This window comes from Hoplias malabaricus, chromosome 5, assembly GCF_029633855.1.
Source record: "Hoplias malabaricus isolate fHopMal1 chromosome 5, fHopMal1.hap1, whole genome shotgun sequence".
Taxonomy (NCBI): Eukaryota; Metazoa; Chordata; class Actinopteri; order Characiformes; family Erythrinidae; genus Hoplias; species Hoplias malabaricus.
This window is the reverse complement of record NC_089804.1, coordinates 1,724,640-1,747,139: the sequence shown is the minus strand read 5'-3', so window position 1 is coordinate 1,747,139 and position 22,500 is coordinate 1,724,640. Positions and strand designations below refer to the sequence as shown.

Below are 22,500 nucleotides of genomic sequence, written 5' to 3'. Positions count from 1 at the left end.
CTGCCCTCACCTCACACTCCTTCCTCGTTCTCTTCTCTCTGTCTGAGCTCTGCTTCAGTTCAGACTCCTTCACCCTCAGCTCCTCCTTCTCCTTCACCCTCTCTTTCAGCACTCGCTCCATCTTCCTCTTCAGCTCCTGCAGCGTGTCGTTCTGCTCCTGAGACACACACACACACACACACACACACAGAGGGAGATAAGGCAGAGTGAAAGACACAAATAATAGTAGAGAGAGAGACACAGAGAAAAGGAGAGAGGTATAACTGAGGAAACACACACACACACACACACCTGCAGCAGTGCCTCCAGTCGGCTCTTCTCAGCGTGTAGCAGGTCATTGTCTGCGTTGCAGCTGAAAAGCAGGCGGTCCCTCTCGTGCAGCTCCGCCTGGTGGCCTTGCTGGTCCTCGTCTCGCGCCTGTCTGGTGATCTCCAGAGCTCTCTCCAAATCAGAGACTCTCTGACTGAGCTCCGCACTGAGGGCTACACACACACACACACACACCCACACATTTAAAAAACATCTGTAAATGACAAACAGTGGACAGAGAATTGATTTTACTTGTTCTCTCTCTCTCTCACACACACACACACACACACACACACTCACTCACTCTTCAGCTGCTGGTTGTGTTTGCGCAGCTCCCCTAGTTTCTCCTCAGCGAAGGTTTTCTGCACATCGGCGTCTCTCCTGGCCACAGCTACCTCATACTCCAGCGTCTGTCTGTGAGCCTCTCCCCTCTCCAGCAGGGCGCGCAGTCGAGCGAGCTGCGCCTCGTACCCGGACACCTGCGCAGCCATTCAAGAGCACAACGTCACTGACGGACCACAGCCACCGGACGCACCTCTGACACCGTTACTGCCCACTGATACCTCCTGGTTGTACTTGGAGCTCAGCTCCAGCTTGTCCTTCTCCAGCTGGTTAATCCTCCACCTCAGCTCCTCCTCCCTCTCGCCCTGGAGCAGACCGCTCACCTGCCTCTCGCCCTGGAGCCGACCGCTCGCCTGCCTCTCGCCCTGGAGCAGACCGCTCGCCTGCCTGGGCCTGGACGGAAGGACAGGGGTCAGTGGGCTGCAGTGACCTGGGGGTACTGCATGTTTACTGAGCGTGGACGCTGTTCCTGACCTGATGACGTCCTCCGCTGAGCTCTGAGGGCGAGGGCTCGCGGGCGGAGGGTGAGATCTCGCTCTGGCTCGTCTGCTGCTCCTCTGCTTTGTCCGTTCGCTGGCGCGGACCTCGTCCCGGGCTGCTGCTGATGTAGTGGACATGGTGTGGGTCTCAGGTGAACGTCCTCTCTGTCTGAAACACAGGGAATAAGCGGCTGTTTAAAGCCCAGAGGTGAGGACTGTCCAATAGGACTCTCCCTCAGCTCTGTCCAGAAAGGCTCGAGTCTGGGATTAAGTTATCCGGCTAAAGAGAGTGGGATAACCCCGACATCAGCGCTGTAATGCACACACACACATATTTGTAACCATGCTTTGTAGGGACATTACACTCAACCCACAAAACCTAACCCGAACCTTAACTCTCGTTTTATCCCGAAAACATCATTCCACCTTAAAACTAACCGACTTACTTTGTGGGGACCGGCTTGTGGGCGTGAAGACATAGGCTTGTCCCCACAACGTGAGGGAAACCCGTTACACACGCACAGCACGTTGCTATAGAACTGAACACAAACACAGGTCGCTAACAGTGAGTCCCCACAGCGCAGGACCGACGGTTTAACGGTGTTTCTGCACCGCGGGGAGAATAACGGACTCCGGGCGGGCTCTGAGCGCTCTCTCCGTGGTGAAGTGAACCGAAACCCGGTGAATAAAGAGGAGCACCGCGGACCTGGAGCTGGAGCCCGGTCTCCGTTTGAATCCGACGCCCTTTCTCTTCCCAAACACACAGCCATGACGTCACATCCTGTGTTGTGGCGGTGACGTCATCCCCGTTTAATAAGTGTACCATCGACTGTTTAAGTATTTATTTTTACAAATTCTGAATAATTATCGTTTTGAAGAGTAAATAAAGTCCGTTGTATAGTGTGTTATTTAATGAATAATATTAAAAAAAGAAAAAGACATTGACAGACACAGCTCATATTCATAATACACTTCATACACAATGTAATGATGATGTTATGACACTAGATGACGTGTATGACTATATTTTACCTACTTATAAATATATATTTTGTGAAAGTCCTAGAAAAATATGCAAAGATTTATGCATTATAATTATTTCTACTTTATTCCACTGACAAGAAAATAAATTATTGTCCTGTAGGGCCCTCTGCTGGAAAACACTTTGTGTAATAGATGACTATAGTGTGTGTGTGTGTGTGTGTGTGTGTGTGTGTGTTTTCAATAACTATATCTAAGCTTTAATGAGAAAAGCACAAAGAAAATATTTCCAAAGACCTATTTTTGCAATTATTAACTTGAATATTAAAACAAATGGTCACCCAGTGTAAAAGATTTTACTCCAGTTTTGGAGCATTTCTATTGGTCCATTCATCATGAACGTTTCACACAGCGTAACAAAAACTGAGATAACTGTGTTTTATTCGACAGCAGCAAAGTTTAATATTTGATGTGACACACTCCGAGAAGTCATCCTGCTTTAATAAATGACTCATTATGAAGAATATAATCAGACAGCAGAGACCATGGGCAGCTGAGCTGTTAAACTGTGACAAATGAGAATATTTTTTCATTTCATTCGCAAAACATCTCCTTGCTTTCCAGTTTCAATAAAAGGAAAAGTGATGGGACAACACTTTTCCGGGTCACAGCATTTCTGGAGTGTGTTCCCGGCATCGGGTTCTAATATTTACATAAAACTGAACTGGGAAAAAAAATGGTTTGTGGTTTTGTCAGATAAAAAGCTTTGGGAAAATAAACATCAGAGAATTTTTTTCCCTCATAAAATTGTCTTTAACCGTTAACAAGGTTAGTGTTAGGGACATTTTGTGTAGGAATTTTTGATTTATTTGTGTGTTTCCAGAAAGCTAAACCGTTAGCTCTCACAGTTAGCCGTCTTCGCGTAGCCATGGTACCCAGGGGGTGTGACGTCACGCGTGGGCGGGTTCCCGGATGGAGCAGTGTTCCATCTCCCCTCAGCAGCAGCAGCAGCGACCGCGGCGGGAATAACAGCCACAACATTACAAACAACGGTACTCCCGGCCATTCCGGCAGTTTCTCTCCGGTCGCAGCCGCTCTACAGAGGACAGACATGTCTGTGGCGGGGCTGAAGAAGCAGTTTCACAAAGCCACGCAGGTAAGTGCTCGGTTACAGCCCGTGTTTTTCTTCCAAAGACGGGCTAAGACGGTGATGGGCTCGGGGGCCTTCAGCCTGCCGTTCGGTTACCATCACTTTACACGGGGATGTAATCTGCGGCTTCGTTTTCTTAATTCTCCATTCCACCTTAAATGATGCATCAGCCAACTTACATCAGGAGCGTGTACAGATAAGACCTGTCCTGACACAGTGAGGCTGAAACGGGCATCTTAACGGCACTGGCCGAGCCCTTATAGGAATTCTTTCGTTCCACCTTAAATGGCATCGTTACAACAGTTAAGACCCAGCTCCTTCATCCTTCATCCTTCATCCTCCTCTTCCTCCCCTGCCCTGCTGTAGCCGGAGATGTGAGTGCAGTGGCACAGACAGCCGACAGAGGGCGCTGAGTGCTGGGGCAGGTTTTAGTAGACTGCTGTTAAAGTAACCCTCTGTAGTATTTTTAGTTGAATGTAAAACCTTCAGAATCATTGTGACCCTCCGCTGAGCTGTGATGGGGGAATAGACTGCTGTCGTTGATGCTCTGGGCTCAGCACTAAAGACATCGCACTATGTAACGTCTGGAGGCGGGCTTTTTAGTGTGTTTGTGTGAGTGTGTGAGTGAGAGTGTGTGTGGTGTCCCAAGTGAAGGACCTGTCAGCGTTGTGGCTGAGCATTGCTGCTTTAAATATGACATATTCAGCCAGCCAGGATTTCTGACATCACAAACCTGTGGAGCCAATCAGGGCTTGGGCTACGTCTGGGGATGTTTATTCTTGGTGGTACCTTTTTAACGCTATCATTCTGAAGAGAGAGGAATAATAATCTGGATTTTTTTCTACAGAATGAAGAATAATCCAGATTATTTTAGTAGGGGGGTTATCCTTAATTCTGTAGAAAAATAAATCAGAATCATTTTTCCTTTGACTGAGTCAGTCTACGCTGGACATGATGAAACTGGTCAGTGTGTGTGTGTGTGTGTGTGTAGGTGATGTAACCCACTGCCTCCATGAAACTATTTTAGACTCAAGAACAATCTGGAACATTCTTGCTTCAACTGAAAGAATCAAAATATTCCTTCCTTCAAATGAAAATGAAATGAACTGAATTATTGTTATTTCTCTGGAATCAATCTGGAACATTATTCTGATTATTCCTTTTTTACTGAACCAGTCCAGAAAGGTCCACTTCTCTACTGAATCAATCTGGAATATTCTTCCATCCACTCAAATAATCCGGATTATATTTTTCTACAGAACGATTCTGGAACAATCTTCCTTCAACAGAAAGAGTCCAGAATATTCTTCATTCCATTAAAATAATCCAGATTCTTATTCCTTCGAATGAGTCACTCAGTGTGGGATCAGTTGCTGATCAGTGTGTGTGTGTGTGTGTGCGTGTGTGTGGTGTGTGCGTGTGTGTGGTGTGTGTGCGTTGACGGAGACACCGTCTCCCCCCTGGGTCTGTGATGGTAGCAGTTGATGATGTCACAGACCAGAGGTGGGGGCAGGGTTTAAAACAGCGGTGTGTGATGGAAGCAGTCCTGGGTTCAGTGTCCCACCCACCGTCCACGAATAGAAACATGATCAATAGGAACTGGATCAGTGTACAGCACATAATGGCTACTGTCCTACAGGGGACTCCATACAAACTCCCCACACACTCCACACACACTCCCCACCCCTCACCCACTCCACACTCCACACCCCACTCACTCCACACCCCACACCCAATTCACACACACTCCCCACTCCACACCCAATCCACACACACTCCCCACCCCTCACCCACTCCACACTCCACACCCCACTCACTCCACACCCACTCCACACCCCACTCACTCCACACCACACGCCCAATTCACACACACTCCACACACACTCCCCACCCCTCACCCACTCCACACTCCACTCACTCCACACCCACTCCACACCCCACTCATTCCACACCACATGCCCAATTCACACACACTCCACACCCAATCCACACACACTCCCCACCCCTCACCCACTCCACACTCCACACCCCACTCACTCCACACCCACTCCACACCCCACTCCCCACCCCTCACCCACTCCACACTCAATTCACACACACTCCCCACTCCACACCCAATCCACACACACTCCCCACCCCTCACCCACTCCACACCCCACACCCAATTCACACACACTCCCCACTCCACACCCAATCCACACACACTCCCCACCCCTCACCCACTCCACACCCCACTCCACACTCCACACCCCACTCACTCCACACCCCACTCACTCCACACCACACGCCCAATCCACACACACTCCCCACCCCTCACCCACTCCACACTCCACACCCCACTCATTCCACACCCACTCCACACCCCACTCATTCCACACCACATGCCCAATTCACACACACTCCACACCCAATCCACACACACTCCCCACACCTCACCCACTCCACACCCCACTCATTCCACACCACATGCCCAATTCACACACACTCCACACCCAATCCACACACACTCCCCACACCTCTCCCACTCCCCACCCCACTCACTCCACACCCCACACGCACTCCACACCCCACTCACTCCACACCCACTCCACACACACTCCCCACCCCTCACCCACTCCACACCCACACTCCCCACCCACTCACTTCCCATCCACTCCACAACTCCACACCCACTCACTTCCCATCCAGTCCACAACTCCACACCCCACTCCACACACACTCCACAGCCAATCCACACACACTCCTCACCCATCACCCACTCCATACTCACTCCACACCCCTCACCCACTCCACACTCCACACACACACCTCACCCCACCTGACACATCAGCACTCGGCAGGAAAACTCTGAGAGAGAGAGAGAGAGAGAGAGAGAGAGATAAGATTCTAAATAATGAATAATTTATAGCTAGCAGCACTGCTATCAACAAACATCTTTAATTTATACTCCCTCTCTCTCTCTTGTTCAGTCTCTCTCTCTCTCTCTCTCTCTCTCTGTTGACCCAACACAAGTCATGCTCTTCCTCTGAACAAGTCCAGATTCTTTTGGACCAGGGTGCGGGGGTCCAGCTGTTTTTCACACATCACTGAGCAATGAAGGGGATGATGGTGTAATAATCCAGCTGTGAATCCAGAGGAAGGGCAGGGGTAGATCTCAGGGTTAATGACCCCTCTGAGACCTCTCTGAGTGGACAGTGGACACCGGGCCTCGGGGGACGTCCGGTCTGAGGAGAGGAGAATGAGTGCGCTTCTCTAGTCTCTTTTCTCAGTCGCTGGTTCTGTGTGAAGCGAAGGGGGGACAGAGTCACTGGAACCTCCTCATGAGGGACGCGTGGTTACGTAACAGATGTCGCTTTGAACCAGTCAGATTACAAAACCTGCGGAGGTGGAGGGACAATAGAACGGGGGACTGTGTGTGTGTGTGTGTGTGCTCCCTGCACGAGAGGGAAAGGATTGAGAGTGATTTCTTAGAACATTTTAAGTCAGAATGCCCTCATTTAAATAACTCTGAACTGTAAATTCTAAATGCTAACATTGATAAATGAAATATTTAAAGTGAAATGCTGAATACTACGTTTTAAATACTGTCACGGCTGAGCAGGACAGACGAGGGAGGCACACGTAAACGCAAGGAATTGTATTAACACAGACAGAATCATAAAAAACACAGGTAATACAGACAGACTGAATAAAGACAAGACTAAAGCAAACAGGATTAAACAAAGACAGACAGGAAACAGCCATGAACCAGGATAGACACAGAGACACACATCTACATACACAAGGAGCCACCGAGGAACACAGCAAACGAAAGGACTATATTAACACAGAGCATTGACAAGGAACACCTGGGACTGATAACGAGAGGCAGGACACTGACGAGAGGGCGGAGCTAAGGCAGGACTAGGGCGGAGACAAGAACAACAAACAGAGCCATGTGCTAAATGAGCCCAAATACTAGTCTAAATACTGGACCTGAAGTATAAAAATCTAAAATAAATACTGAAATGTTAAAATGTAAATACTAAATAGTGAAATGTTAAAACTTAATACTAAATTTTATATTCTACATACAAGTGTAAATGGTAGCTAAATTAAAAATTTGATATGCTACTGAACTGTAAATAATAAAGGCTTTACTCAAATGTAAACAGTAAACACAAAATGGTTTATTCTCCTTAGTGAAATGTAAACAGTAAACACAAAGTGGTTTATTCTCCTTAGTGAAATGTAAACAGTAAACACAAAGTGGTTTATTCTCCTTAGTGAAATGTAAACAGTAAACACAAAGTGGTTTATTCTCCTTAGTGAAATGTAAACAGTAAACACAAAGTGGTTTATTCTCCTTAGTGAAATGTAAACGGTAAACACAAAGTGGTTTATTCTTCTTAGTGAAATGTAAACGGTAAACACAAAGTGATTTATACTCCTTAGTGAAATGTAAACGGTAAACACAAAGTGGTTTATTCTCCTTAGTGAAATGTAAACAGTAAACACAAAGTGATTTATACTCCTTAGTGAAATGTAAACGGTAAACACAAAGTGGTTTATTCTCCTTAGTGAAATGTAAACAGTAAACACAAAGTGGTTTATTCTCCTTAGTGAAATGTAAACAGTAAACACAAAGTGGTTTATTCTCCTTAGTGAAATGTAAACAGTAAACACAAAGTGGTTTATTCTCCTTAGTGAAATGTAAACAGTAAACACAAAGTGGTTTATTCTCCTTAGTGAAATGTAAACAGTAAACACAAAGTGATTTATACTCCTTAGTGAAATGTAAACAGTAAAAACAAAGTGGTTTATTCTCCTTAGTGAAATGTAAACAGTAAACACAAAGTGGTTTATTCTCCTTAGTGAAATGTAAACAGTAAACACAAAGTGGTTTATTCTCCTTAGTGAAATGTAAACAGTAAAAACAAAGTGGTTTATTCTCCTTAGTGAAATGTAAACAGTAAACACAAAGTGGTTTATTCTCCTTAGTGAAATGTAAACAGTAAACACAAAATGGTTTATTCTCCTTAGTGAAATGTAAACAGTAAACACAAAGTGGTTTATTCTCCTTAGTGAAATGTAAACAGTAAACACAAAGTGGTTTATTCTCCTTAGTGAAATGTAAACAGTAAACACAAAGTGGTTTATTCTCCTTAGTGAAATGTAAACAGTAAACACAAAGTGGTTTATTCTCCTTAGTGAAATGTAAACGGTAAACACAAAGTGGTTTATTCTCCTTAGTGAAATGTAAACAGTAAACACAAAGTGGTTTATTCTCCTTAATGAAATGTAAACAGTAAACACAAAGTGGTTTATTCTCCTTAGTGAAATGTAAACAGTAAAGACAAAGTGGTTTATTCTCCTTAGTGAAATGTAAACAGTAAACACAAAGTGGTTTATTCTCCTTAGTGAAATGTAAACAGTAAACACAAAGTGGTTTATTCTCCTTAGTGAAATGTAAACAGTAAAGACAAAGTGGTTTATTCTCCTTAGTGAAATGTAAACAGTAAACCTTTGTGCTTTCTGCGTGTGACACTGTGTCAGCGTGAGAGTGGGACGTGACAGTCTTGATGGACACCCGGACGCTCCGATCAGACACTCCCCTGTTTTAGGTGAAGTCTCAAGCTGTTCTCTGATTGGTCCGTTTGGGGTGTAGACGCACAGAAGGCTTCATGGCACAATGCAACACTACATTTAAACTTGCTTTCTGTTAGGACACAGTGTGTGTGTGTGTGTGTGTGTCTTCCCTGTCCTTGTGTCTATAATCAGGGACATATTGATTGTGCTCCTTCAGCAGAACCCTGCCCCCCCCTGGCGTCCCCAGAGAGAGATTCTCCAGGAAGCTTCAGCAGGTCTACACTACATGGCCAAAAGTTTGTGGACAACTGTCTTTGGTCAGTTGTTGGACCGGACCATGGTTAAGGTGTGACTCCATGGTCCTGTCCTGTCACAGTCCTCTCCCTGCAGGACCCTTCTGGAGGAATGGCGTTCTTCAAGGAAGTGTGTGAGAGGGCGGAGAACCACATCTCCAGCATGTTCCAGCTGTGCAGAGTCACAAAGAGCACATCTGCTCTCTCCGGTGGAAACATGAGGAATGTAGGCCGTCAGTCTCTGAAGGACTGGTGACTATAGAGTGTGTGTGTGTGTGTGTGTGTGTGAGTGTGTGAGACAGAGAGGGAGCAGATGCTGGACTGTTCGCATCACTGCTTGTGTGTGTAATTGTTGATGGTCGCCTGCAGTTAGTGTGTTATACGCTGTCTCTAGTCACGACCTATAATTACAGCAATTACAACAAACACTGTGTGTGTGTGTGAGTGTGTGTGTGTTTTAAATGGGGCATCACTCATAAAGCCCACCGGTCAGTGTCCTTTCCCCACGTCCCTCCAGCAAAACAACTCCTCCTCACTCATCTTCCATCTCTCCCTCTTTCTGCTTTCTCTCTGAGTGTGATGTAACAGCAGGGAAAGCGAAGGGTCTCCTCACACACAAACACACAATAATGGGGGAGATGGTGCGAGAAATGTGGAGCGAGAGACTGATAGAAAGAGCAGGGGAAGAGTGGGAGAAATGTAAAGAAGGTTTTCTTTGAGGCTCTGTTTTGTTATGAAGCAGATCTGAACAGACATTGAACTCCACAGACGCCCGGTTCCATTCACTTCCACTGGGTACAGTTGTGAACTGTGTGTTGTAGAGATAGGAGACAAGGAAATGTGAACCTTAATATTCTTAACATACAGCGCACCACGTGAGCTTACAGGCAACAGTCGATAAAACATTATCCTCCAGGAGTCTGTTCACTCTCAGACCAGGGGTCAGATTATTTACCTGTAAACAGTGGGGGAAAAGACTGAGACGGAGGAGTACGGGGCTTGTGTCTGTCGTCTCTTACACACTACAACAACACAGCAGTGAAATAAGACGATGACTGAACTCACTCAGATTCAGACTGAAGAGCAGAGACACGCAGTAGAGTCTGACGCTAACAGTTTTCCATTGGATCCTATGGTGAAAATGCTAATGTGGCTAACAGAGGATAACTGTCTTTTCCTCCTCATCATACTCCACTGTTGTTAAAAAAAGCATCACCTGACAGCAGTCTTAAGTAGAGGCCATTTTGACCAGCATGGCTGGTAGCTGGGTATGTGTTGGTCAGCAACCCCCTAATCTCACACACACACACACACACACACACACACGCTGTGGCTGCAGATGGTCCCACTTTGAAAGGACAGACTTTACTTGGTCAAATCAAGGCACTGAGGAAAGAGAGAACGCGACCCCTCGGTCGATCTGTGGGTCTTTCTTGGGGTGGGGGGTGAGGCACTGATGACCAGTTAATGTCCAGTAAGAACACCGATAGATGGATGGATAGGTGGCATATTACACATCTCTATTTTCTTTCTCCAGGTTTCTGTTGCTATGGAAACTAGCCCCAGTTTCCTCCTTCCCTTTCCTCTCATGCAGGGAGCACACACACACACACTATTCCCATGATATCACGCTGTAGGTGTAAACAAACTGTTATTTATATACACTGTAGTCCATCTGTTGCTCTGCATACTTTGTTACCCTCTCCTGCTGTTCTCCAGCGCTCAGGACCCCCACAGAGCAGGTGTGATGTGGTGGTGGATCATTCTCAGCGCTGCAGTGACACTGACGTGGTGGTGGTGTGTTAGTGTGTGTTGTGCTGGTGTAGAGTGGATCAGACACAGCAGTGCTGCTGGAGTTTTTAAACCCCTCAGTGTCTGGACCGAGAACAGTCCACCGACCAAAAACATCCAGCCGACAGCGTCCTGTGTCACTGATGAAGGACTAGAGGACGAGCGACACACACTGTGCAGCGACAGATGAGCTACCGTCTCTGACTCTACATCTACAAGGTGGACCAATGAGGGAGGAGTGTCTCACAGAGTGGACACAGGGTTTAATCGTGTGTGTGTGTGTGTGTGTGTGTTTTGTTTCTCTTACAGAAAGTTAGTGAGAAGGTGGGTGGAGCGGAAGGCACCAAACTAGACGATGACTTCAAGGAGATGGAGAAGGTACGGTGAGGGACGTGTTCGGTCCCAGACCATGATGTCTGTGCTGTATTACTGTGGTCTGAGGTGGACTGGTCCAGTGACTAAGTCGAGTCCTGGCTGAGAAACTGGACCTAAACGTGTGAAAACATCATCCACATCGCTGAGAGATTTTTCTTGTGTGTGTGTGTGTGTGTGTAGAAAGTGGACACCACTAGCAGGGCGGTGCTGGACATCATGACCAAAACTACAGAATATCTGCAACCAAACCCAGGTTAGTGTGTGTGTGTTTTAACATTTAACTGTGTAGTGTTTGTTGTGTGGTGTTTGTTGTTGGTATGTTTGCTGTTATGTGTGTTTTTTGTGTGGTGACTGTTGTTCTGTGTGTTTGTTGTGTGGAGTATGTTGTTCTGTGGTGTTTGTTGTTGGTATGTTTGCTGTTATGTGTGTTTGTTGTGTGGAGTCTGTTGTTCTGTGGTGTTTGTTGTTGGTATGTTTGCTGTTATGTGTGTTTTTTGTGTGGTGACTGTTGTTCTGTGTGTTTGTTGTGTGGAGTATGTTGTTCTGTGGTGTTTGTTGTTGGTATGTTTGCTGTTATGTGTGTTTGTTGTGTGGAGTCTGTTGTTCTGTGGTGTTTGTTGTTGGTATGTTTGCTGTTATGTGCGTTTGTTGTGTGGTGTTTGTTGTTCTGTGGGTTTTTGTGTGGTGTTTGTTGTTCTGTGGTGTTTTCTGTTGGTATGTTTGTTGTTATGTGTGATTTTTCTGTGGTGTTTTCTGTTGGTATGTTTGTTGTTCTGTGGGTTTGTTGTGTGGTGTTTGTTGTTGGTATGTTTGTTCTGTGGTTTTGTTGTGTGGTGTTTGTTGTTGGTATGTTTGTTGTTCTGTGGTTTTGTTGTGTGGTGTTTGTTGTTCTGTGGGTTTGTTGTGTGGTGTTTGTTGTTGGTATGTTTGTTCTGTGGGTTTGTTGTGTGGTGTTTGTTGTTATGTGGGCTTGTTGTGTGGTGTTTGTTGTTGGTATGTTTGTTCTGTGGTTTTGTTGTGTGGTGTTTGTTGTTGGTATGTTTGTTGTGTGGTGTTTGTTGTTGGTATGTTTGTTGTTCTGTGGGTTTGTTGTGTGGTGTTTGTTGTTGGTATGTTTGTTCTGTGGGTTTGTTGTGTGGTGTTTGTTGTTTTGTGGGCTTGTTGTGTGGTGTTTGTTTTGGTGTGTTTGTTCTGTGGTTTTGTTGTGTGGTGTTTGTTGTTCTGTGGGTTTGTTGTGTGGTGTTTGTTGTTGGTATGTTTGTTCTGTGGGTTTGTTGTGTGGTGTTTGTTGTTATGTGGGCTTGTTGTGTGGTGTTTGTTGTTCTGTGGGTTTGTTGTGTGGTGTTTGTTGTTGGTATGTTTGTTCTGTGGGTTTGTTGTGTGGTGTTTGTTGTTATGTGGGCTTGTTGTGTGGTGTTTGTTCTGTGGGTTTGTTGTGTGGTGTTTGTTGTTATGTGGGCTTGTTGTGTGGTGTTTGTTGTTCTGTGGGTTTGTTGTGTGGTGTTTGTTGTTGGTATGTTTGTTCTGTGGGTTTGCTGTGTGGTGTTTGTTGTTATGTGGGTTCGTTGTATGGTGTTTGTTGTTATGTGTGTTTGTTGTGTGGTGTTTGTTGTTATGTGGGTTTGTTGTATGGTGTTTGTTGTTCTGTTGGTTTGTTGTGTGGTGTTTGTGGCGTGCTGCGTCTCATGTTAATTACCTGTTTGTAACTCACTCTCTCACATTTAGCAGACTGACTCTTCTCCACAAGGGGACGCTGCTAACACTAATGTTTATATGTTAACAGTCACATAAATAACACTTTGTCCTTGTTCCATGTGTGTCTGTGTCTGTGTGTAGCGTCCAGGGCGAAGCTCAGTATGATTAATACGATGTCAAAGATCCGTGGTCAGGAGAAGGGGCCGGGATACCCACAGGCAGAGAGCGTCCTCGGAGACGCCATGCAGAAATTCGGCCGTGAACTCGGGGAGGAGTCCAGCTTTGGTAACACATCCTCACACACACACACAAAAAACTCTTCCTGTCTCTCTCTCTCTCTGTGTCTCTTTCTCTCTCACTCTTCTTCTGTCTCTCTCTCCGTTTCTGTCTCTTTCTCACTCTGTCCCTGTCTCTCTCTCAGGTCTGGCTCTGATCGATGCGGGCGAGGCAATGCGGGAGTTGGGGGAGGTGAAGGACGCGTTGGATATGGAGGTCAAACAGAACTTCATCGACCCTCTGCAGAACCTGCACGACAAAGACATCAAGGAGATCCAGGTAAGATACGCACACTGGTATAACTCATGCACACCTACACCTGAACCTGCACATCTGCACCTACACCTGCATACCTATACACCTGAACCTGCATACCTGCACATCTGCACCTACACCTGCACCTGCATACCTAAACACCTGCACCTGCATATCTAAACACCTGCACCTGCACATCTGCACCTACACCTGCATACCTATACACCTGAACTTGCATACCTGCACATCTGCACCTACACCTGCACCTGCATACCTAAACACTTGCACCTGCATACCTAAACACCTGCACCTGCACATCTGCACCTACACCTGCATACCTAAACACCTGCACCTGCATACCTGCACATCTGCACCTACACCTGCATACCTATACACCTGAACCTGCATACCTGCACATCTGCACCTACACCTGCATACCTAAACACCTGCACCTGCATACCTACACCTGCACCTGCACACCTGCACCTGCATACCTGCACCTACACCTGCATACCTAAACACCTGCATACCTGCACCTGCATACCTAAACACCTGCATACCTGCATACCTAAACACCTGCATACCTACACCTGCACCTGCATACCTAAACACCTGCATACCTGCATACCTAAACACCTGCATACCTGCACCTACACCTGCACCTGCATACCTGCACCTACACTTGCATACCTATACACCTGCATACCTGCACCTACACCTGCACCTGCATACCTAAACACCTGCATACCTGCACCTACACTTGCATACCTATACACCTGCACCTACACATGCATACCTATACACCTGCACCTACACTTGCATACCTGCACACCTGCACACTTGCATATCTATACACCTGCATACCTACAGCTGCACACCTGCACACTTGCATACCTGCACCTGCACACACACTTGCATACCTACACTTGCACCTGCACACCTGCACCTACACCAACACCAGCATCTGCATACCTGCACAACAATACCTGCATACCTACACTTACACCTGCATACCTGCACACCTACACCTGCATACCCACACACCTACACCTGCATACTTGCACACCTTCACCTACACCTGTATACCTGTGAACCTGCACCAACACCTGCATACCTGCACACCTGCACCTACACCTACACCTGCATCTGCATCTGCATACCTGCACAACAATACCTGCATACCTACACTTACACCTGCATACCTGCACACCTACACCTGCATACCTGCACACCTACACCTGCATACTTGCACACCTTCACCTACACCTGTATACCTGTGAACCTGCACCAACACCTGCATACTTGCACACCTACACCTGCATACTTGCATACCTACACCTGCATACTTGCACACCTACACCAACACCTATATGCCTGCACCTACACCTGCATACCTGCACACATACACCTGCATACCTGCACACCTATACCAGCATACCTGCACATCTACACCTATGTTTACACACCTACACCTGAACACATACATATACACACATACAGCTGCACACATGCCTGCACACCTACACCTGGTCCTCCAGGTTAGAGTTCCCTCTCATAAGACAGGTCTAGTTCCCTTGTGAATTTCAGAGTTGCTCTGGGCACAGGGGCTGTATCTATGGTGTGGTGTCGTAGGTAACAGCACAGCTCTCCATAGAGTAGGTTAGTGTTCGATTCCCAGCTCTGGCAGCGATACCACTATCAATACAAGTCCCTGGGCAGGACTCCTAACACTACTTTACCCTCATCAGCACCAGGATCTGAGGGATGAGAGCATCGGATACATGCTGTTATTGTGTGTGTGTGTGTGTGTGTGTGTGTGTGTGTGTGTGTGTCTCCAGCACCACCTGAAGAAGATGGAGGGCAGGCGTTTGGATTTTGACTATAAGAAGAAGCGCCAGGGGAAAGTGACAGATGACGAGATCAAGCAGGCGCTGGAGAAGTTTGACGAGTCCAAAGAGATCGCAGAGCAGAGCATGTTCAACCTGCTGGAGAGCGATGTAGGATCTCCCTCCTTCATCTGTCTCTCCTCTCATCCCTCTCTTCTCACTCTCTCTTGATTTACATCCCTCTCATGTCTCTCATGACCCTTATTCCACTCTTCTCTCTGTTCACATTCTCCCTCCTTCATTTTTTCTCTGAAATTTTTTCTTTCTTCTCTCTCTCCCTCCCTCTGTAATCTTCTGTCTTTTCTCACTCCAAATAATGCCTCTCATTCTCTCTCTCTCTCTCTCTCTCTCTCTCTCTCTCTTTCTTTCTCTCTCTCTCTCTTTCTTTCTCTCACTCTGTCTCTTTCTATATTTTCTCTCACTCTGAGTTCTCCCTTTTCTTCCCTTTCCATCTCTCTCTCAAACTCACACTCTCTGTTTAGTGATAACTGATTTACATTTGTTCGTGTGTGTGTATGTGTGTGTGTGTGTGTGTGTGTGTGCAGATAGAGCAGGTGAGTCAGCTGGCGGCGCTGGTGAAGGCTCAGCTGGAGTATCACAGACAGGCCGCCGACATTCTCCAGCAGCTCTCCAGCAAGATGGAGGACAGGTACGTCAACTACAACTCCCACAATGCACCTGTGCTCTCTGACAAAATCACAACTACAACTCCCACAATGCACCTGTGCTCTCTGACAAAATCACAACTACAACTCCCACAATGCACCTGTACTTTTCTCCTCCTGATTACCGTCCTCATATGGGTCCGCTGACCTTGTGGAGTGACTGTGATTGGAGAATTAGAGGTGTGTCTGTGTGTTTACACTGAGTGTGTGTGTGTGTGTGTGTTTACACTGTGTGTGTGTGTGTCTGTGTGTGTTTACACTGTGTGTGTGTGTGTTGCAGGATAAAGGAGGCGTCCTGTAAACCCAGGAAGGAATTCATCCCTAAACCCCGCATGGAGCTGCAGTTACCCAGTGAAAACCACAATGGAGGAATACACACAGCTAAATCACCTGCACGATCTCCAGGTACACACACACACACACACACACACACACACTGCTCACAGAGTCATATATAAGCTGATGGAATGAATAGATAGAGATAAAAAGGCAGGTCAATCAGGTTTATTATCATCTCTCTGTTCTCTCTCTCCATCTCTCTATACTCTCTCTCTCTCCATCTCTCTGTTCTCTCTCTCTATCTCTCTCTCTCTTTCTCTCTCCTATCTCTCTCTCTCTCCATCTCTCTGTACACTCTCTCTCTCTCTCTCTCTCCATCTCTCTATCTCTCTCTCTGTGTTCTCTCTCCATCTCTGTTCTCTCTCTCTATCTCTCTCTCTCTTTCTCTCTCTCTCTCTCTCTCTCTCCATCTCTCTATCTCTCTCTGTGTTCTCTCCATCTCTCTGTTCTCTCTCTCTATCTCTCTCTCTCCATCTCTCTGTACTCTCTCTCTCCATCTCTCTGTACTCTCTCTCTCTCTCTTTGTGTTCTCTCTCCATCTCTCTGTTCTCTCTCTCTCTCTCTGTTTCTCTCTCTCTCTCTGTTCTCTCTCTCTCTCTCTCTCTCTGTCTCCTGTTCTCTCTCTCTCTCTCTCTCTCTGTGTCCCTCTCTCTCTCTCTCCCCCCCTCTCTCTCTCTCTCTCTCTCTCTGTTCTCTCTCTCTGTCTCTCTCTCTCTCTCTCTCTCTCTCTCACTCTCTCTCTCTCCATCTCTCTATCTCTCTCTGTGTTCTCTCTCCATCTCTCTGTTCTCTCTCTCTATCTCTCTCTCTCCATCTCTCTGTACTCTCTCTCTCCATCTCTCTGTACTCTCTCTCTCTCTCTCTGTGTTCTCTCTCCATCTCTCTGTTCTCTCTCTCTCTCTCTCTCTGTTCTCTCTCTCTCTCTCTCTCTCTCTCTCTGTCTCTCTCTCTCTCTCTGTCTCTCTCTCTCTGTCCCTCTCTCTCTCTCTCTCTCTCTCTCTCTCTCTCTCTCTCTCTCTCTCTCCTCTCTCTCTCTCAGCTCCTCTGGATCAGCCGTGCTGCCGCGCTCTGTACGACTTCGAGCCGGAGAACGAGGGCGAGCTGGGCTTTAAGGAGGGTGACATCATCACTCTGACCAATCAGATCGACGACAACTGGTACGAGGGCATGATCCACGGCAGTCGGGCTTCTTCCCATCAACTACGTGGACATCCTGGTGCCTCTGCCCCACTAGAGCCCCCGCCCCCCTCCGACCCCCCGCTGCCTTCGCTGTGCGTCTGTGCTACTCTTTCACTGCGTTTCCGTGGAGAGGGGCAGGAGGAGGAGGAGGAGGAAGGGGACCAGTATAACGTCACTCTCTGAAGTGTCTGTGTGCCCGTGCAGTGTTCCGTTTAGAAGCTCAGGTGGTCTGTGTGTGTGTAGATGTGCATACAGATGTGTATAAGCAAACATCTGTCCATCTTTCTGAAACTCTAACTGGGTTCTCGCTTCAGTTCCTTCCTTGGCTCTTCTCGCTTGGTTTCCTTTGGAGAAGTGTTCGTCTGGAGGAATGCTGCCCTTGCTTTCACTGCCCCCCGTGGGCCCCCTGTGTCCGGCGAAGAGGTCCAGCCCGAGTCTTCGCCCGCCCCCATGGCTTTCAGCTTCCTTTATCCTGGAATCCATCACACCGTGCACTTTTCTCATGGCGCTTTGAGTCCCTCTGCATGCGCAGCTGTAGCAGTCCTGACCTGGGACCACGTCACACTCTGTTGTTTTGGTTGCCCCTTTTTAAAGCCGGAAGATAACTCCCCCTAGAATTCCAGAGATCCTCCAGCTCTTCCAGTTCCAGATACAGCTTTGTAGGAAGCTACTACTCTACCAGCACTGACGAAGGATTACGATAGCTACAGTTTCACTGGCTGATCATTTACAGTGGTTTGTGTACAGCGGTACAACCGTGAGTCAAGGAACCGTGGAGCTGCACCCCTCGGCTCACTTCAGGCATCTCCATTCAGAATGTTCTGGGTGTTCTAGCTAACACTACTGTCACGCTGCTTACAAAACCCCTTTTCTAGAAAAGCTAGGACACTTTCTAATGCAGTTGAAATACATTTTAAAATCTTAATTAACTCATACATTTAACACGAACAAAAAATTATATTTTTTAATTATGACCTCAATGCTATTTTTTAAATACAAGCAAAGTTTGAAACTTTAACACACTCAAAAAAAGTGTGGACAATGGTGTCTTCACCACTGTGTCACATCACATTTTGATTTTAATTGTTTGGGAACTGAGGATTACCAGCTACAAGGCACACTGCAGAATGAGGCCTGACGTTTTCCTGCTGAAATAACCGTGGAGTTTCCAGAACAGACGCCACCTTGGTGGCAGCATACGTGTCTCCAAAATACCAATAAAAGCCTTTGCATCAGTGGTGAACTTTTTTGTCTTTGGCACGTTGAATTCAACGTCTGTTGTTCCCAAAAATGAAGAATGAATCATCGACTCGTCTGACCACAGAAGTTTCCACTGTTTTTTTTTTGCCATTCTTTCTGCTCTGAATGAATACATGGCTTCCTCTCTCTGCACAATACAGCTTCAGGTTGCATTTCTTGATGCAGCAGGGGACCATGTCCATCAAAGAAAAATGTTTTATTTGTACTTTCATATGATCAAGGGATTTTTAAAAAACAGTTTTATGTTTTGTTCTATTTTTAGAAAGTGTCCCAACTTTTCTGTGAATGGGGTTCGTATTTAAACTGGAGAAAGAGTCAGTGATGTTCTGAGAAGACTTGGGCGATATTGATTCGTCTTTGGTCACAGTTTACCACTTTAAACACCCTGATTTAATCATTGAAAAAAGATAAAACACAAACATTGAAACCAAAAGCCACAGAGGGGACCATTAGTCGTCTTTTCAGGAGGACGAGACATTCTTGAAAACGCTGTGGGTGCAGATGCTGTCGAAATTTTCCAGATACGCGTGTTCACCGCGCTCAATCTTCATCATTCCATACTTAACAAGAGGCACTGTTTTTGCACAAGACTCTGCTTTATGTTTTTTAGCTGTCGTTGGCCACAGTTTTCACTCTAAACTGCTCGTTCACTCACTCACCCCTCATCTTCTCCACTCTCTCACTCTCTCTCATGGGGCGGGTCTTTGCCTGCTCTCACCCAGTCAGAGTCCATGAAAGAGGGAACCAGACCAATGAAACACAGACACCTTCCAACCTGAAACTGACCCGTTCAAAAGCCACACGTTACAGTGTAATAATCGGAAACAACGCCAATGGCGACCGTATCAGTCCCGACCGCACAAGCCTGGTTCTGACGGCAAAATATGGAACACCACCCTGACTCCTGTGGATCCACTTCTCCCGCGCTGGTCTACGATGTCCGCTGATGTCACAGGCTGGTCCTGGGCCAGTGATAAATGGCGCCAGTGAGAAAGAGAACAGCTTTGCTCCAGTTCTCAGTGCAGTGACTCAGCTCCGCTGTCTTTAATGTGGTGACTCACTCGGTGTTTACTTACGACTCGCCGTTTTCATCAAACAGATAAGAACACTTAGCTCTGGAGAGGGTCAATAACGTATTACTGGAAAGGGATCAGGCCACAGTGCAATAATGTTCCTGTGTGTGTGTGTGTGTACACAGTGTTAGGTCGTGCTTCAGCGCTGTTGCGTTCACTCACTCGCTGTCTGGTGTGTTATAGAAGTGTTCTGATCTGTGATCCCACTGATGTTTAACACGGTTGTCTCTCGCAGATCGTGGTGACCCCTAACTGACCCGTGGCCCTGGACTGAGCTGGACATTCACCGGTGCGTTAGTGATGTCAGGGTTGAAGCCCATCCCTCACTCACAACGTTTACACTCGCTCACGTTAGGAACTGAACCCTGAAAACGTACGGCTCAGTGATGATTCGCATCAAAGACACTAGAGACTCTTAGGGTTTCACTGAGGGGTTCCCTGTGTATGACACTCCCTGATCACCCCGCGCACATCAACACTAGAACCAGGCTCACGAGTCCTGACCAATGAGGAAGGCCCGAGGTGGATGCGCTAACAGCTCGGCCCCGCAGTCGACAGATTGGCTTAAACTGAGCAATAACAATCACGCGTTCAGCAGAGTTCAGAAACGACAGACGCAGTAGTCCAGTTATTTCCATCGTTTCCTCCCCGTGACTGCCCCTCTCACCGCTGTTCTCCGGCCTGTGACCTCACACTTGCCCAAATCCCTTCTCTCAGCAGAAGCTCCATCTGGAGACGTGAGATTCTGCCACGACTTTGTAACGCCTTCAGGTTCCTACGGTCTACACTTTAACGCTGAGTGACCAAACGCAGCTTCAGCGTCTTCTGACGTGCCCTACCTCTCCTCCCCGCGGTGGCACTTAGAGCCCGAGGAGATTCTGCTCGTTTCCTGCCAAACTCCCTCTTCTCTATCGCTTTAATCCAGTTCACGTCCCGCTGCAGACGACAGGGTTTTACAGGTCTCTCTGTGACTGACATTCCAGGTGTAGGTGCAGATAACATTCCAAGGCATGCACAGTGTGTGTGTGTGTGTCTGTATGAATCAGTATATACGCTCAGTGTGGATGGACCCAGTCTAGATGATGTGGGTCTGTAATGTGTGTATAATGTGATTACGGTGTTGAACACTGCAGGTGGCGACTGGAGCCGTACACGAAGAACGTGGAGAGTGTTGTATTATTATTATTGTTATTGTTGTTGTTGTTGTTATTGTTGTTGTTATTGTTATTATTAAGGGACTCTTTCCGTTCTGGACCCGAGACCTCGCCCGTCTGAGAGGTGACTCTGCTTCAGCTCGCCCGTGGGACGTCTGTGGGGTGTCTCAGTCCTTCCCTGGTGTGACTCCCTGTGTTTATTTGGGACTGTTTGTTTGGGTCGTGGTCTTTAAAGACTGAGCCCAGGTTCGCATGCTGTGACCGCTGCACCTCCCTTCTTCTGAGCAGCCTCCAGCCGTCGCTGAAATGCCAGGGGACGAGCCACAAATACAGTCGTGTGTAAAAGCTTGGCACCTCAGGAAAAGTCCAGGGTTCTCTTTCTTCACACAGAACACACCTGAGCACCCTCTAATGCACAGTGTGTGTGTTTACTGAGTGCAGATGTGACGTCACCTGTTATTTATTGTTGCTTTTGTAATAATTCACTGCCAGTTATTGGACATATGTGTTTAAAGTCGGTGATATTTAACAGAAACATTAATATAAGCAGAGGAGTCCACACTTTCACACACACGGCTGTACCGGAGAACTCCACTGCATGTATTTTATAAACCCTGGGTGTTTCTGCTTGAACCTGCTGTTGAACTGTCTCTGCAGACCTCGTAGAAGCTGATTTTGCATCACACTGCTGTGTATTTATATTATAATAATTTAAAATAGTCTTCTCTGTCCTGTTAGCTGCACCGTTAGCATGCGGCTAGTGCTTAGCTTCCCCGGGTCAGTTGCTGTGGCGTATCTCCTCAGTAACACTGCAGTGCTAACGTTAGCACGGTGCTAGCAGCCAGTGTGCTCCGCTAATTCATCTTTAATGGGGCTATCCCTGTCAGATTAGCATCGCTAAAGCCTACAGTCTCTCAGTTTACGCCACTGTGCAGTTCCTGCGGCTGTTTGAGAGTTCAGAGTAGTGTTTAAACCGTGTTGAACGAGCTCAAAGATACACCACACTCCCTCCAACAATAAAATAATCACCGATAAAGCAATAACTCATGTAGCGGTGAGCTAATCACACGCTAAACCTGTGACAGGGGCGAGCTAGACGGTTACAACGAGAGATTTCACTCCTCGCCACTTCAGGAAAAAGTGAACGAGATTATAAACATCAGTGTTCAGTTTCAGATGTTTATTAACTGTGGAATTTGTGATAGTTAACAGTAATCATTCATTTAAATAAAAATGATGAATTAATGTGCCCGTGACCCACAGACCTAGCTGTGTTTAATCTGACTGTTCAGTATCAACACAGCAGCTACATAGTCATTCTCTGAGTTTAGGTCGACATTTCAAGTGACAAATTGAAAATGAATGTGGATTTAATTGTGTTTATTTCTGCTGTTCAACACTTTATTTTATTAAAGTAACATTAGGTATGA

At 46.7% G+C, this 22,500-nt stretch overlaps 2 protein-coding genes across 3 annotated transcripts in view; one reads left to right on the top strand and one right to left on the bottom strand.

The window, feature by feature from the left end:
- Window positions 1–1,885, bottom strand: part of LOC136696794 (coiled-coil domain-containing protein 171-like) — a 12,027-nt gene extending 10,142 nt beyond the window's left edge. Inside the window, exons 1-6 of one of the 2 annotated variants that reach the window (XM_066671475.1) lie at window positions 1,577–1,885; window positions 1,126–1,299; window positions 873–1,044; window positions 614–788; window positions 292–482; window positions 11–157 (exon numbers count right to left, since the gene is read on the bottom strand). In XM_066671475.1, coding sequence (XP_066527572.1) covers window positions 11–157; window positions 292–482; window positions 614–788; window positions 873–1,044; window positions 1,126–1,268 — 828 coding nt within the window. In that variant the 5' untranslated portion in view covers window positions 1,269–1,299; window positions 1,577–1,885. The remainder of the gene's footprint in view (window positions 1–10; window positions 158–291; window positions 483–613; window positions 789–872; window positions 1,045–1,125; window positions 1,300–1,576) is intronic. The other variant, XM_066671476.1, reaches the window with a different exon arrangement.
- Window positions 1,886–3,065: 1,180 nt separating this feature from the next.
- On the top strand, window positions 3,066–17,638 carry sh3gl2b (SH3 domain containing GRB2 like 2b, endophilin A1). Its single transcript, XM_066671521.1, is given in 10 exon segments — window positions 3,066–3,267; window positions 11,223–11,291; window positions 11,469–11,541; window positions 13,125–13,268; window positions 13,405–13,538; window positions 15,353–15,511; window positions 15,946–16,049; window positions 16,346–16,470; window positions 17,444–17,585; window positions 17,587–17,638. Coding segments are annotated over 10 exon segments (1,047 nt in total). The 5' UTR covers window positions 3,066–3,222.
- The last annotated feature ends 4,862 nt before the right edge of the window (window positions 17,639–22,500 follow it).